The sequence below is a fragment of the Anabrus simplex genome, chromosome 1 (genome assembly GCF_040414725.1).
Source record: "Anabrus simplex isolate iqAnaSimp1 chromosome 1, ASM4041472v1, whole genome shotgun sequence".
Taxonomy (NCBI): Eukaryota; Metazoa; Arthropoda; class Insecta; order Orthoptera; family Tettigoniidae; genus Anabrus; species Anabrus simplex.
This window is the reverse complement of record NC_090265.1, coordinates 712,653,116-712,669,387: the sequence shown is the minus strand read 5'-3', so window position 1 is coordinate 712,669,387 and position 16,272 is coordinate 712,653,116. Positions and strand designations below refer to the sequence as shown.

General features: G+C 38.9%; 1 protein-coding gene across 1 annotated transcript in view; it reads right to left on the bottom strand.

Moving 5' to 3' along the window:
* Positions 1-1,817: 1,817 nt before the first annotated feature.
* The window catches only part of Tsr1 (Tsr1 ribosome assembly factor), a 192,001-nt gene continuing 177,546 nt past the window's right edge, over positions 1,818-16,272 (bottom strand). The window contains exon 12 of the mRNA XM_067136020.2: positions 1,818-2,206. Within this exon, the coding sequence (XP_066992121.2) occupies positions 2,064-2,206 (143 nt within the window). The 3' untranslated portion in view covers positions 1,818-2,063. The remainder of the gene's footprint in view (positions 2,207-16,272) is intronic.

Below are 16,272 nucleotides of genomic sequence, written 5' to 3'. Positions count from 1 at the left end.
AACAGCCATTACATTTCACATGGTACATTTCAACGTTCTTAAGTTTCAACGAACATTCACTTCACAAAAGGAAGCAACAACAAAGGAACTGACACAACGCAATTCCACCAGAAGAACATTCTGACGTCAGAGTGACAGAATATTGCACATTCTGACTGCTTAAAGTGCTATATTTTTGCCTGGTGGCAAGACTTGGAACTAATAAGTTTTGAGTAGAAGAAGTAAAGAGCAAAAAGGAACTATCAAATTTGGAGACAACACTTCAAATACTTGGGAAGTGAACAGACAAAAACTGGAAGACTGGATAAGGAAATTAGTAGAAGGATAAAACTGGGGAGTGCCTTTCACCACCAGGTACGGAGATTAATATGGAATAAAGATGTACCAAATAAAGCTAAGGAAGTAAACAAACATGCACATTTTCAACCGAGGAAAGGGCACGAAGATCTGAGCGCCTGAAGAAGTACTGGGAGGACTGTAAAGCCCGAACAATCCCTTCAAAGAGAGCTGAAAGATGGACTGACTAAAGTGATCCTATGCAGTCATAAAACAAGAAGAAGAAAGAAGTGATGATGATGATGCTTGTTGTTTAAAGGTGCCTAACATCTAGGTCATCGGCCTCTAATGGTACGAAATGAGACGAAATGAAATGACAAAGCCCCAAAACATCCACTGACCACAATTCAAAACGTGAGGACGAAGAATTAATGGATGGATAGATATGAATTTAAAACGATCAGTGGAACTGACCCACAGTGCCTCACATGCACAGAAGCTGGTGTAGAACAATAGTATTACTGACCAAGGGACTGCTTCTATAGCACAATACTGAATTGATGATACTTGTAGTCGAAAGGGGTCCAAAATCCAAGTCAGCAGCCCCTCACAATAGTACTTATCGCTAGGTAAGTAGAACCATGGTATTTGTCATGTTGCGGTACTAATCAAGAGTAGTGTAGACTCGCAGTATTCCACACATTACGATACTACTTACAGGTAATGAAATTCACACATGTATGAATGGATGGATGGATGGATATGAATTTAAAACGATCAGTGGAACCGACCCACAGTGCCTCACAAACAGAAGCTGGTGTAGAACCTACGCTGTTTCGCACATTGCGGCACCATTTACAGGCAATGCAAACCTATGGTGTTCATCAAATAAGGGTACTAACCACAGGGACTCGTACTATCCCGTGGTGTTCCTCATATAGTGGGTACTAATCATAGGCAAGCCAGAACCATGGGTTCCCTCATCCCATGGTGTCGCTCATATAGTGCTACTACATGCAAGTAAAAGCGACCCATGGTGTTCCCCGCGTGGTGGTACTAATCACAAGTAGTTTCACGGTTCTAATCTGATCATCCCTTGGTCGCCCCTTTTAGTTGCCTCTTACGACAGGCAGGGCATACCGTGGGGGAATTCTTCGTCTGCGTCCCCCACCCACAGGAGGTTGTGTGTTCGGCAAGCCAGTTAGGACCCCCCTATCCACCATGTGGGAGCATCACTTCTCTCCCTGCTATGTCAGCGTAGTAGGTTCATGGGAAGAAAGAAGTATAGGTATTGATATACTTACCTATAATGACATACACAGTAGAAACCTGGATAATGACTCAAAGAGATGGGAATAGAGTACAGGCAGTTAAAATGAAGTTCCTGAGGAGTGTGGTTCAGAAATGAAGGGGGGATAGAGTGAGATGTGAAAACACACACATGAAAAAAGGCTAAATGTGCAAAAACTAAATGACAAACTGGAAGAGAACAGATTGAGACAGAGAAGACTACTCGCAGGTTAAATTACGTTTCTAATTATTTTGAACAGGGCAGTATAATTTGTTCTGCACTGATACAGCATGCAGTAGTGGACACTATCTGTTTTATGAAGGTAAGTGAATTTGAACATCCTCAGAGGAGAATCACTTTTTTTCTCCTTTTGAATATATAATTATTTTTCTTTCACAAGAAACCATAATTTCCTTTTAAAATCTCTTTATCGACAGATACAAGTACTGTAATGATATACCAAGCGAACATCTGTTGGTAAGTTACTGTTAACCAGCTATTTTTTAAACAATGATCGAGGAGATTCCAGGTATGGTTCGTATGTCCATTTGGGAAACACTCTTTTATATAAACACATCAGCACGGTGTCTTGCGACTTCAGCTGGCCATCAAACACACACTTCATGTGCCCATGGGTACCTAGGGACAGAAAACATTTTAACTCCAGGTAGAGCATAAGGGAAAGAACCTGAAAAAAGTGTCAGGAGTTGAGGATCATAAAACAGCATAACACACTCCAATAGAGCAATACACTACTGCCTGCTTGAGAATATCACTTGTCTTCAAATATGGTATTAAAAAAATAGTACACTGTATTATTCAAAACTGTAATGGCATTTATAAAGACACGAGTTTCATAATTTTCATACGACCATCTTGATCAGCGACAGTAAACATTTGTTCTTTATGAGTTTCATGTCTGTATTGACTGATTACATGTATATGGATAAGAAAGAAATTCCACCTTATCAATACTGTTTATTGTAAATATAGACTTGCATCAGTACTGGTTTCAACCCTATTCGTTCATCATCAGCTGACAAATCAAGATATTACATTTATTAGGCATTTGTTTGTATTACTTGTCTAAAAAGATGTTGTCATTTCATTTGTAAATCCGTGGAAGTAAAATTGTTTTCGAGGTTTAAATATGATTGTGAAAACTTAACCTAAGCTTAAAAACTAATTGTACGTGCACATAAAACACATTAAAAACACTAAAAACATGTATATAAAACACTTGATGGATGACAACATCTTTTTAGACAAGTAATACAAACTAATGCCTAATAAATGTAATATCTTGATTTGTCAGCTGATGATGACCAAATAGGGTTGAAACCGGTACTGATGTAAGTCTATCTTTACAATAAGGTGGATGATAAGGTGGAATTTCTTTCTTATCCATATATGTGTAATCAGTCAATACGGACATGAAACTCATAAACAACAATACGAAAGCCAACCGGGCAAAACGTAATGCATATAAATATAAAAAATTGAAGATAAAATTAATGAACGCAACCAAAAGCATTGCCTTTCTGAAAAACAACCATTTAAACCGAAACCACCAACCGAAATCCCGCATAAAAAACCCTCAACCCACCCCAACAAAGACACCAAACACAGATTCCTTTCACATGTGGAAAATCTCACACTAACCACAATCGACAAAACAGAAACAGTTATGTTGAGCAAAGGACCCAAACACAACTGGGGTTATACATCATCCTTTCAAAATATCATAACTACCATTACTGAAACAGAATATGCTATACAGAAAATCCCATATGACTTACGAGAAGAGGTCAGACATGAAATCAACAAAAAGATTCCAAAAGGTATTCACAACAACTTAAATAACAATACCACTAATAAATCGCACTTAAACTTAAAAACAAAATAAAACAGAACAACTTACTTATAACGAAAGCCGACAAAGATAATACTACTGTCATCACTGACAAGAACGAATACATAGCAAAGACCAAAGAATGTTTCCAAGACAACACCTTTCTAATCAAACGTAAAGATTCAACCAACAACATACAAAGAAAACTCAAAAGTCTACTTAAGAACACACACTTTCTTCTCACCAAAACAGAATCTGCAAAACTCATAACAATGAACCCCCAACTACTGACTGCCAAAGCCTACCCTAAACTACATAAAGAAAATACTGTATACCAATGAGATCAATCATAAATTACAGAGCTAGCCCAACCTACAAAACTTTTGCAATTCATTAAAAAATTCCTTAAAAAGCATTACTCATTTTTAGCAAACAAGACAGTACGCGATTCAATAGATTTTTGCAATAGAACTAAAGCATTAAAGATTGAACAACACCATACTCTTGCATCATTTGATGTAACAAATATGTATCCAAATATTCCCACTAAACAAACTACACAAATAATCAAAACCAACCTAAAAAAAGTACAGCAATTTGAGCACTCTATAAATAGAAGAATTCATGAAACAACTTGAATTTGCCATCAATAATAATTATTTTAAATTCTATGATACCTTATACCAACAAAAGGGCCTACTTATGGGATCTCCTGCCTCTGGCATACTAGCTGAAATTTATATAGACCACCTAGAATACACATTAATCAGTAAAATAGAAAACATATTCTTCTGGTGCAGATTTGTTGACAATATTTTTGTAATCATCGACAACAGATCCACTAACGCAAACACAATATTAGACACACTCAACACATTAGACCCCCAGATAAAATCACTAAAGAGATCGAAAACAACTGCACCTTAAATTACTTGGACCTAACAATAACCAGACATGAAAACCATTTATCTTACAAAATCTACAGAAAACCTACACGTACCCCAAATACCATAAAAATTGATTCTATCCACCCCAACACACATAAAAGAGCAGCTTATTACAGCATAGTATACAGAGCCTTCAACATACCGATGACAACAGAGGATCTAAATAATGAACTACAACTAATCCACGATATAACTGAATACAATGGATACAGTAAAGAAATGGTCAATAAAATTATTCACAAAATTAAATTCCAGCCCAAAACCAAATTAACAAAAATTGACAAACCCAAGAAACATTATGCCTTATTTACCTTCAACAATGCATACTTATACCCCATAACTGTTTTTAAAAATGTACAACCTGAAAATAACATTTAAAACCATGCACAATAGCACCAACATTATACACAACGCCAAGACAGCCAACAACAAAAATAAATACAACCAATCAGGAGTTTACCGTATCAAGTGCAACAATTGTGAAACAAGTTATATTGGACGTGCAGGCAGAAACTTCATAACCCGCTACAACGAACATTTAAATGTAATAAAACATATAACTTTTCATCAATAGGTCAGCATATCGGAGAATTCAAACACAGGTTTACGGACATTGAGAATGATATGAAAATACTAAATATAAATTCTAAGGGCCCCTGCTCAACATAACAGAAGATTTCTACATCTCCCTAGACCAATGCGCTAATCCTAACTACAATGTAAATGACATCATAGATAAAACAAATATCATCTTTAATAAAGTTATTCTTGCCCTACAAAATGATTACCTTAAAATAGTTAATAAACAGAACACAGCACATTCCAAAAAACTGCCGAACGACATGCCCAGCTCCACCCCTACCCCTACAATAGCAACTCTCCCTACCCCTTCATCCATACCCCTCACTACAGCGAACATAAGTCCAAGGCGAACGCGTAGCAGTATGCAGCAAGCTCTCAAACAAAACGTCACCCAACCACAACAACAGCAGTAAGTACAAATTTACATTTGCACACAACCTCAGGCATTCCTTCAAACTTACAACACTTTACTCATATCAGTTTATCTTCCACAGATAACCATAGCACTGATACATAAATATAGACAAGAAAGGAGTTACCACCAAAAATTCAAAATCAATCAAATCCATAAAACCAAGACTTCATCATCTGCTTCAAACTTTTAAGAACAAGATTTGTTTACAGCTCAGCCACATATTGTCTTTGTCCACACTAATAGATCAATGACATGTGTTTTTATTATAAGCGTACATGAAGACATCTTTCAGTCAAATAGAACATTCTCAAGAACATATACCAGTGTTTACGACACAAAATAAACTGACGTAAATATATGCTCACAAGACTTTAACATGGAAGCCTGAAGAAGGAATATGCAAGACATGAACTGTTAAAACCATCAATTTTTTTATATACATGTTTTTAGTGTTTTTAATGTGTTTAATGTGCACGTACAATTAGTTTTTAAGCTTAGGTTTTCACAATCATATTTAAACCTCACAAAACAATTTTACTTTCACGGATTTACAAATGAGATGACAACATACATCCAACTCATACCCCCATTAGACATCCGGATGTGCTACTGGATGACAACATCGTTTTAGATAAGTAATAGAAACTAATGCTTAATAAATGTAATATCTTGATTTGTCAGCTGATGATGACCGAATAGGGTTGAAACTGGTAGTGAAGTAAGTCTATATTTACAATAAACAGTACTGATAAGGTGGAATTTCTTTCTTATCCATATATGAGTAAACATTTGAGCACCACTTTACCCAGAGAACGGAGGTGATTCAGATATGAGCACTAAGAAACTGAAGCGATCTCTTTAAGCTCAAATGATTGTCAAATGTTTATAATTGAGACTCAAAAGAAGGTAGTTTCTTCATCTTCTTGTTTTCTTGCCGCATAGGATCACTTTAGTCAGTCCATCATTCAGGTCTCTTTGAAGAGATTGTTTGGGCTTTGCGGTCCTCCCAGTTCTTCTTCAGCTGATCTTAATGCCCTTTCCTCCGTTGAAAATGTGCATGTTGTTGGTTTGTTTCATGTAAGGGTAAAGCAGAGATTACTTCCAGCCAGTAGATGTTAAGAATCCTTCACAAACAGCAGTTAACAAAGGTCTCCAACTTGGATGTAATTACTCCAGTCACTTTCCAAGTCTCGGACCCATATATATATATATAATAGAATAGACTTGACGTTACTTCGGAAGATGCAGAGTTTGGTTCTGATAGATATTCTGAAATTGAAAAAATTAGTGAACCGAGTATATCTATTAATGTATTTTTATTTCATTAATTATACTGTATTATTAATGAAAAATAGGCAAGAGAGTGAATTACAACCAAATTTTGTGGATGTAAAATGTAGTGTTTTTTAATGTTAGTCAAAACTACTGAGAATGTAGTTTACATTCATTGACTTAATATTTACCTTATAGTGTAGTAATGGAGAAGAGACCTTCACATTTTATACAGAATGAAAGTGATGTTCTTGCATTTGCATGGGTTGTTTCATAATGAAATGAAAACTAGGGTAATCATTGCTTAAGGAACTTGGCAAGAATAGCTGAAAGATTCATTTAGCAAAATCTCAGTTTAATGGGACGATTAGTTCATGAGAAAGAGGGCGTATACTTTAGCATGTTTTGTCATCCATTACTTGGTCGCTCGCACCATCCCCCATTCCTTCCGTTATGCATCCACTTTTGCTTTGCTCAGTTCAGTCTGATGTAGTGTTGTTATTGTCTGATTTATCAAAACTTAATTACTTCTTTTTCATTCAAACTGCACAGTGCCATGCTTCTGCGCCACGCAATATCATCTAGAAAATGACAGGGAACCAAGAAATAGCAAGTTGTAAGAGGTTTCAAGGCGTTAAAGAACTATGAGAATCCTCATCAAGAGATGTCAAAATGCATATCAGTAGAAAGATGGTTATTTATGCTATCAATCTACATAAGGAAACATCCTATGGTGATACTTACAGTACATCCAGTAGAATGCTGCACAAATGTAAGCCTATATGCTCTCAAGCGGAAAGAGTTCAGACTCTTTTGAATTCGTTAGAAAGAAAGGAAAAAGAAAAAAAGAGAAACATTGATTTGGGCTGATTCATACATACAAGGAAGGTAGATATCTTTGCCTTCAAAGATATACCATTTCTATCTCGACAAATTAAAAACTTTACAAGCTGAAACAAGATGAACTTAGGCCTACAGGAGTTTACACGATGTATGGAGGTCAGCTTCAAGGTGTTAATAACCATTACAGACAACGTGCATATGACTCTTTTTGTTTGACCATAACTACAATAAATGTCTTGAATTTCGAGTTTTTACAACAGACCTACACTGACTAAGCAAATATCATGGGATAGTCACCTAATAGCGTGTGGAGCCTCCTCTGGCCGTGCGAACTAAAGTGAGACGCCGTGGAAGTGAGTCGACAAGTCCCTGGTAGTCCTCTGGATGCAGCTGACACCAAATCATTTGCAGAGTGGCCGCCAATGCTGGTCTGTTCATGGGTGCAGGATCTACGGCACGGAGCCTGCGTTCAGGACATCCCAGATATGTTTGATAGGGTTCATATCGGGGCTCATGAGTGACCATGGCAGTCGTTGGACCTCCGCTGCATGTTCCTCGAACCATTCCTGGGTGACATGGGAGCGATGTGGCGGCGCGTTATCATCTTGAAACACCGCAGAACCGTCTGGGCACTGGAAGGCCAAAAATGGGTGCAGATGGTCTCCGAGCAGCTCAACATACCGTGTACCATTCAAAGTCTCTTCCAGAACAACTAGGGGGCCCATTCCATATCAGGAAAATGCACCCCAAACCATAACAGAGACACCAGTGCCCTGGACCACACCTTCGAGGCAGGCGGGATCTATCTCTTCATGTGGTGTGCGCCATACACGGTGCCTCCGATCGGCATGGTGCAGTTGAAATCGTGATTCGTCTGACCATATCACGTTGCGCCATTGTTCCAGTGTCCATCCCTGGTGACTGGCGACATATGCGTGTCGTCATGCCCGATGACGTTGGGTTAACAGTGGCACCCGTGTGCAGCGCCGGCTCCCATACCCCATTGAACCCATGTTCCTACGGACTGTCCACTGGGAGAGTGTCTAGCATGGCCTGTGTTGAATTGAGCCGTGATTTGTTGCACGGATGCCCATTTGTCACTATTGACAATCCGTCTCAGATGCCGCCGGTCACGGTCATCGAGGGTGGCTGGACGGCCGGTCGTTCGTCTGTTGTGGACGGTGACACCCGCATTCAACTATTCACGATACACCCTGGACACGGATGATCGCCTGAAGCCGAATTCCTGCACCATTTCTGAAATCGCACTTCCCATCCGTCGGGTACCGACCACCATCCCCCGTTCGAATGGTGTCAGCTCACGACGACGTTCCATGTTACACTTGTCACATGCATAGCCACTGTTCACAAGGTCTCCTATACAACTGCCACTGGCACAGGGGGCGTGTGGTGCGCAGACAACACACCTGCGCATCAGTGCTCCGCTATCCCATGACATTTGCTCAGTCAGTGTATATCTTACCTTCTTACTTTAGTGACAATGAAATAGTCACATTTCAGCTTGTTTTCTACTATTGCAAGAGATGACAAGCATGACATATATCAGCACCCACCATTTTGTTGGCCAATGCCTGAAAAACTTACTATGGTATGCACCCGCTAGGGGTGTGTTTGACAGCAGGGACCTCTTTGTTAAATTATCTGTGACGTGAGTTAGTGACTTGGAAGTAACAGAGAGTACCATAAATAGTTGAAGTCTAGTGTAGCCTACTGTAAGTTGTTCCACTTTGCATTAAGATCACCTTGATTACAGTACTGGAGACGTTCCCTGCAAATGGTCTGCACACAGCGAGTGCCACTATAGTTTGGAGATTTAAACCTCAAATCATAGAAATGCTCTCAATACCTGTACTTACCATTTTGGATTGCCTACAATTAATTGGTGCTTTCAAGGCTTGACAATTGTTCTGCATATAATATTAATCAAAATCAGATAGGGTTAGTTGGAGACAGATGATTACAAAAACAGCAGTACCTTAATGGATGCCAATATCATCCTCCTCCTCTTCCTCTCATCCAGCTCCGGCCAGGTCGGGTTATTTATGGCACTTCTCCACCTTTCTCTCTCCTTTTCCATCATTTTGTTCTAGTCTTTGTTTCTTCTTCTTGCACTCCTCTTTATTGAATCAACCCACCTTGTTCTTCGTCTCCCCCTCGCTCTCTTTCCCTCAAACTTAATCTCCATCATCTGTTTTGGTGTACTTTCCTCCTCCATCCTCCTATCAATTCTCACATTTAGGTTTTCCATTCCAACCTTCTTTCTTAGATCTTCATTTCTTATTCTTCTTTTGTATTTCATTTTGCTGGCATGAATTCTACTCTCCTATCTATCTGTCACTGTCCAGGTAACTTGTACTTCTTTGCTGTTTGTTCCCCAGACCACAATATCATCTGCAAATAGTAATAACTTCATCTCCCTATTTTCAAACAGTATGCTTCCTTGTCTCCTTTACAACTTTGTCCATTACCATTAGAAACAAAAGAGGCAACAGTACACTCCCCTGTCTTAGTCCATTTTCATTTCTAAACCATTCTGTGTTTCCAAATGGAGTCTGTTCACTGCTGACACCGTTTTTGTACATTGGTTGCACCATTTCCACAGTTTGTGTACAGAGTCTCTTTTACACAATGGTTTCCCACACCTTGTCCCTGGAAACACCATCGTATGCCTTTGTTAGATCTATGAATATCATGACTAGATTCTTTCCATATTCCTAATTCTTTTGCATTAATTGCCTCATGCTGAAGATTGGATCCCCTGTAGATCTTCCACTTCTAAAGCCATAGGGCCGAATGCAGAAACGATGACTTGTTTTAAGCCTTAGACAATGTCTACCTAAACAATGTCTAAATCAAGCACTATCTTCCATTGCATAAACAATTTTCAGCCGATGTTTAATTAGACATCATTTAAAGTTTCAATATTGGTTTGAAAATGGAGATAGAAGTATCTTTCATGCAACTCTTTGCTTGTTGCAACCAATGAAATTCGTCGGTACGCACGCCAAACGCTAGTCAGCTGTTTGTCTTCCTACACATTACTCAAATATGGCTAAGCATGAGCATGACTTGCCCACAGATAAGAGTATCGCTTTCAGTGGAAATTTAATCTCTTAATATTACCGACATTAAAGCGACACGCCACCGTATGGAGGAGTGTAGCTTTGATTAAAGCGTTGTGCGCGTAGAGGTGCGCGGCTGTGAGCTTGCATCCGGGAGATAGTAGGTTCGAATCACACTATCGGCAGCCCTGAAAATGGTTTTCCGTGGTTTCCCATTTTCACACCAGGTAAATGCTGGGGCTGTACCTTAATTAAGGCCACAGCCGTTTCCTTCCAACTCCTAGGCCTTTCCTATCCCATCGTCGCCATAAGACCTATCTGTGTCGGTGCAACGTAAAGCCCCTAGCAAAAAAAAAAAAAAGATTATAGCGTTGTTAAGGTGAGTGTAATCTACTCGTAAATACGGTACCTTCGACGAAGGGAAGATGAAACATTAATAATGTGTAACCGAATGTGTTGTACGGGCCATATAGATGTAGTATGCATTCAGGAGATCGTAGGTTTGAAGCGCATCATCAGCAGCCCTGAAGGCTGTTTTCCGTAGTTTCCCTATTTTTACATCATGCAAATACTAGGGCTGTTATTATGGCCATGGCTCTTCTTCCTCAGTTGTCCTCTTTAAACAATAATCACCACCATCACCAACACTTGCTTTTCCCTATCTGATAGTAGCTGAAAACTTATATAATTATATATATAAAAACCCCATACAACCTACTTTATACTTTTCACTATTGTGTGTGTTTATTTAGCAGTAAATATAAGTGAATTCCTCCCGGTTGATGTACAGTATGTGACAGCCCTCTGACAAGTGGGACAAGTAATTCTGACATGTATGTAGTCTAAGTGACCTATAATTCCATCGAAATTACCCAATGTAAAATAAAATATATTGGTTGCCAAGAATTTTATTCAACAGTTACCAGACTGTCCCTTTGTCAGTCTCAAGAAACAAGTCTCTTGAAAAGCGAAATCTTATATTAACCCATTTATGCCCAGCGGGTCGTTAGCAACCCACCCGAAAGAAAAAAATTTGCCGAGCGTATTTTTTTGTTGTTTTGCGTTGATAGTGCATTCAGTGTGTGTGTAGTAAGATTGCCCACACTGCCGTGTCTTGGTTGGAACAGCTTTCCCGCCACAACGCAGATGCTGCGCGCCAGCTAGTTGAGTCATGGTGGAACCTGCATCGCGCTCTCGTCGTTATTGGTAAGTAGAGTGGTTAAAAAGTTTTAAAATGTAGTGTTCAGTGTGTTGATGTTGTTCGGGGATATCTGACGCATCTTTAGATGCCTTTACTATTTCAATATGTCAATTCGTTCTTACAATACACCACGAATACCATAGTGTGGGTCGCAAACGACCCGCTGGGCACAAACCACAGAACAATAGTACTTTAGCACATTTTTGCATTTAGATGGTTACAACACAAGGGATTGGCGGAAAATGTTCTAAATTAGTGTTTTTGAAACAATATCAACCATTCAGAGCACATTTAAGTCGTCCATTCATTAACTAATTAGCAAATTACAGTTTTTAAATATTTATTTCGTCTTTTTCAGGCGAAAAAATTTAACTACTACTGAAATTCTGTCAGAGCTTGAGTTATTGACTGCCAGAGATATTCCTGGAACATTAGTGGATGTTTTTATCACTCCACCGCATGTTAAGCCTATTCGGGCGACGAAGATGATTGTTGCAATCCAGACAAAATGAGGGGGTCACAACTAGGGACTGAAGCACAAGACTATTTATCAAGGTGCAAAAGCTAACGAAAAACGCTCTAAAGATGTTGACTTAGGGGAAAGCGTTGTTTTGGTATTTTGCGATGGATTATCTGAGTTTTACCCCCGTGTATGCTTCTCTCTTTACTGCGATAAATTTTTTACTTGCTCAAAGTTGTTGTCGGAGTTAAAAAAGAGGAATGCGATGCACTGGCACGATGCCAGACAAGAAGACAATGAATAAAAAAGAAAGGGGATACTTTGATAGTGCGGTTGACAAAGAAGACCAAATAGTGGCTGTGACATGGAAAGACAACAATGTTGTGAACATCCTGTCAAACGAGCATGGCGTAGAACCTGTTGAAGAAGCTGGGCGGTACTCATTCATACAGAAAAAACCTGTGAAGATAACTCAGCCACATTTTGTTTCTAAGTACAACAAGAATATGGGAGGAGTAGAACAAACAGAAAACAATGTATCTACTTTCCGCATCAGCATAAGAGGCAAAATATAGTATATGCCAATTCTGCTCTGGCTTCTAGACGTTGTGATGAGCAAAGCTTGGATTTTGTCGAAATCTCACGGCATGAAGCTTGACGCCTTGGCGTTCCGACGATTCATTGTGACCAGCTTGTTAGAGAAGTATGGAACCCCTCCTAGCAATGTTAACACAAGTGCACCAGTGACTGATGCCATGCAGGAAAGCCACGGTAGTCATCTTCTGGTTGACAATCAGCCGTCGCGTCTGCAAAAGTAAAACTGTCCGAGCATGCCAAAGATGTGCTGTTGCCTTACACCATTATTGTTTTAGAGAATTCCACAAGAAGTAAAGTGCACTGTGTAAATGAGAATGTGTTTTTAGCTTCGTAGCTTTAGTAATTTTGACTGATTCAGTTTTTTTATGCAAGACACAATGTTTTATAATAATGATCCGAAAGCCTGCTGTGCCATTTCAGTACCGAGTATTCAAAGGAATGTGTAAGACTGACTAGGAAACTCGACTGATAGTCTATTTTATATTCTTAATGTTAAATTTTGATACTCTTTACATTTTTAGGAGAGATTCCTTCTTATGCCATTTAGTGAAGAGCGACTTCTTATTAGCATTTTCTATGTGCTTTATAATACTTGCCTCTGTAATAGATGTCATTTTCATTTTTAACTAATAATGAGTCATAAATTACACCTGTTGTTCTTCTTTTATCATTAAAAATATACCATGATGAACCCAAACATGAAAATACTCAAAGCCCATGTTGGAGATATGCCCCTGGGGTCCATGCCCAGTGGGTCGTTTACGACCCATACTATAATTTTTAAACAACAACAACAAATATTTTAAAAACAATTTTCGGGGCGTTTTTGGACATAAATAAACTGATTCCAGTAGTCAAATACCATAAAATTCGAAAAAAACTTCTTGGGCATAAATGGGTTAAGCTCATCTCCCCGTACATGTCAAATGAATTGCTGCAATTTAGCAGCGGGCGACCCACAGAGAGGCCATCGGACTAACCTTTCTTCCCGGAATCGTCTCAACAAGGTAATACAAATTACATGTTTCATGGTACATAACCTCTGATTGTGATTCACTCCTCTCATTTGAGGTTAAACATTGTTTTTGACAGTGTTTAAACAGGGACAGTTGAACATCAGATTTAAACAGTGTCTAAGTGATAAATAACGTCTTTGCAATGCGGCAGCCATACTTAGGCATTGTTTAACCGCAGACATTGTTTAATCAGCGTTTCTGCAATCGGCCCATACTGTTTCTCCTTCAACTCTTCTTCCACTCTTCTTCTCGTTCTCCTCTCTAATATTCTTTCCAGTATTTTTGCCACTTGTGCTAAGAGAGTGACTCCTCTTAAGTTATCACACACTTGTTGGTCCCCTTTCTCAAATAGTGATATTATTAGGATGTCATTAATGTACATTTACACAATGTAATTATGCCTATTATAGAAGGTTTGAACAAAAAATTTATAAAAATATTGGCATTGGTGCTATAATTAATGGAACAAGGAAGTGAGAAATCAAGGCACATATAGAACAATAGGAATACAAAAAGCAACACACAATAGGATAAACAGAATGACAGGTCAGTGAGGGAAGAGGGAAAACCAGAAAGCAGGAACGAAGGCAATCTTCACACAGAGCCCTCTCTCATTACTACCAGTACTTGTACATCCATTTCCTTTTCAGCCCTACTGAGTGGGTCAGAGAGTTGGTGCATGTTATATTGGCAGCCATATAATGCCTTTGTCTATTAGTGCGCCGGGCGGAGGACAGAGAAGTGAGGATGGAAGATGGCGTGATACAAAATGTTTGATGCAAGCCTATGAATGGGGAAGAAAAAGTACGTTTTTTTAACTGGATCATTTCATTTTCAGCTGCACCACCTAAGAGAAGTCTTGGAAACATAGGGCCGATTGCAGAAACATTGACTAGTTTTATGTCTTAGACAACGTCTATCCAAACAACGTCTAAATCGAGCACGATCTTCCATTGCACGAACAATGTTCAGCCGGTGTTTAACAAAACATCGTTTAATGTTTCAATATTGGTTTGAAAATGGAGATAGAAGTATCTTTCATGCAACTATTTGCCTGTCGCAACCGATGAAATTAGTTGGTGCGTGCGCCAAACGCCAGTCAGCTGTTTGTCTTCCTACACTTTACTCAAATATGGCTAAGCATGAGCATGATTTGCCCACAGATAACAATATCGCTTTCGGTGGAAATAAAAGCTCATAATATATTGACATTAAAGCGACACGGCACCGTATGGGGAAATGTAGCTCTGATTACAGCGTTGTTACAGTGAGTGTAATCTACTCATAAACAGCTTCAACGAAGTGAAGATGAAACAATAGAAAAGTGTAACTGAATGTGTTGTACAGGACATATAGATGTAGCTTGCATTCTGGAGATCACAGGTTCGAAACACATCATCGGCAGTCCTGAAGATTGTTTTTCATAGCTTCCCTATTTTTATACCAGTTAAATCCTAGGGCTGTTATTACGGCCACGGCCCTTCTTCCCCAGTCCTCAAACAATAATCACCACCATCACCACCACTTGCCTTTTCCTATCTCATAGTTGTGGAAAACTTATTTGAATTAGCACGATGATTATATATATAAAAACCACATACAACCTACTTTTTAGTTTTCACTATTCACTATTATGTATTATCTATCTACCTATCTCTCTATCTATCTACTTGGCAGTAAATATAAATATATGTGAATCCCTCCTAGTTGATCTGACAGCCCTCTGACGATTGGGACAAGTAATTTTGATGTGCATGTAGTTGAAGTGACCTACAATTCAATGGAAATTACACCATGTATAATAAAATGTATCAGTTGCCAAGAATTGTACTAAAGTTGACAGTTATCGGACTGTCCCTTCGTCAGTCTCAAAAAACAAGTCTCTTGAAAAGCAAAATATTATTTTAAGCTCTACCTCCCCGTACATTTCAAATGAATTGCTGTGATTTCGCAGCGGGCGACCCACTAATACTGATACAGAAAACTGGCTCTCTGCAATGCGGCAGCCATATTTAGGCATTGTTTAACCATAGACATCGTCTAAACACCATTGTTTAGTGCAGAGGTTCTAATTTTACATATCCCCCACATTCTAAATGACCGAGCTCAATAGCTGCAGTCGCTTAAGTGCAGCCAGTATCCAGTATTCGGGAGATAGTGGGTTCGAACTCCACTGCCGGCAGCCCTGAAGATAGTTTTCCATGGTTTCCCATTTTTACACCAGGCAAATGCTGGGGCTGTACATTAACCCATTGCCATGCAATTATTTTCCTTGAAAAATGTACCTGGGAATGGGATTATTTTTTCTACATTTTATACAGTATTATGGATGCTGAAATGGTTACAAAAGCATACTGCATCAAACTAACAACATTTTGTGTAACAGTTTAACTTACTACCATTAAGTGAAGTCTTTTAATGTATGGTACATGTTGAA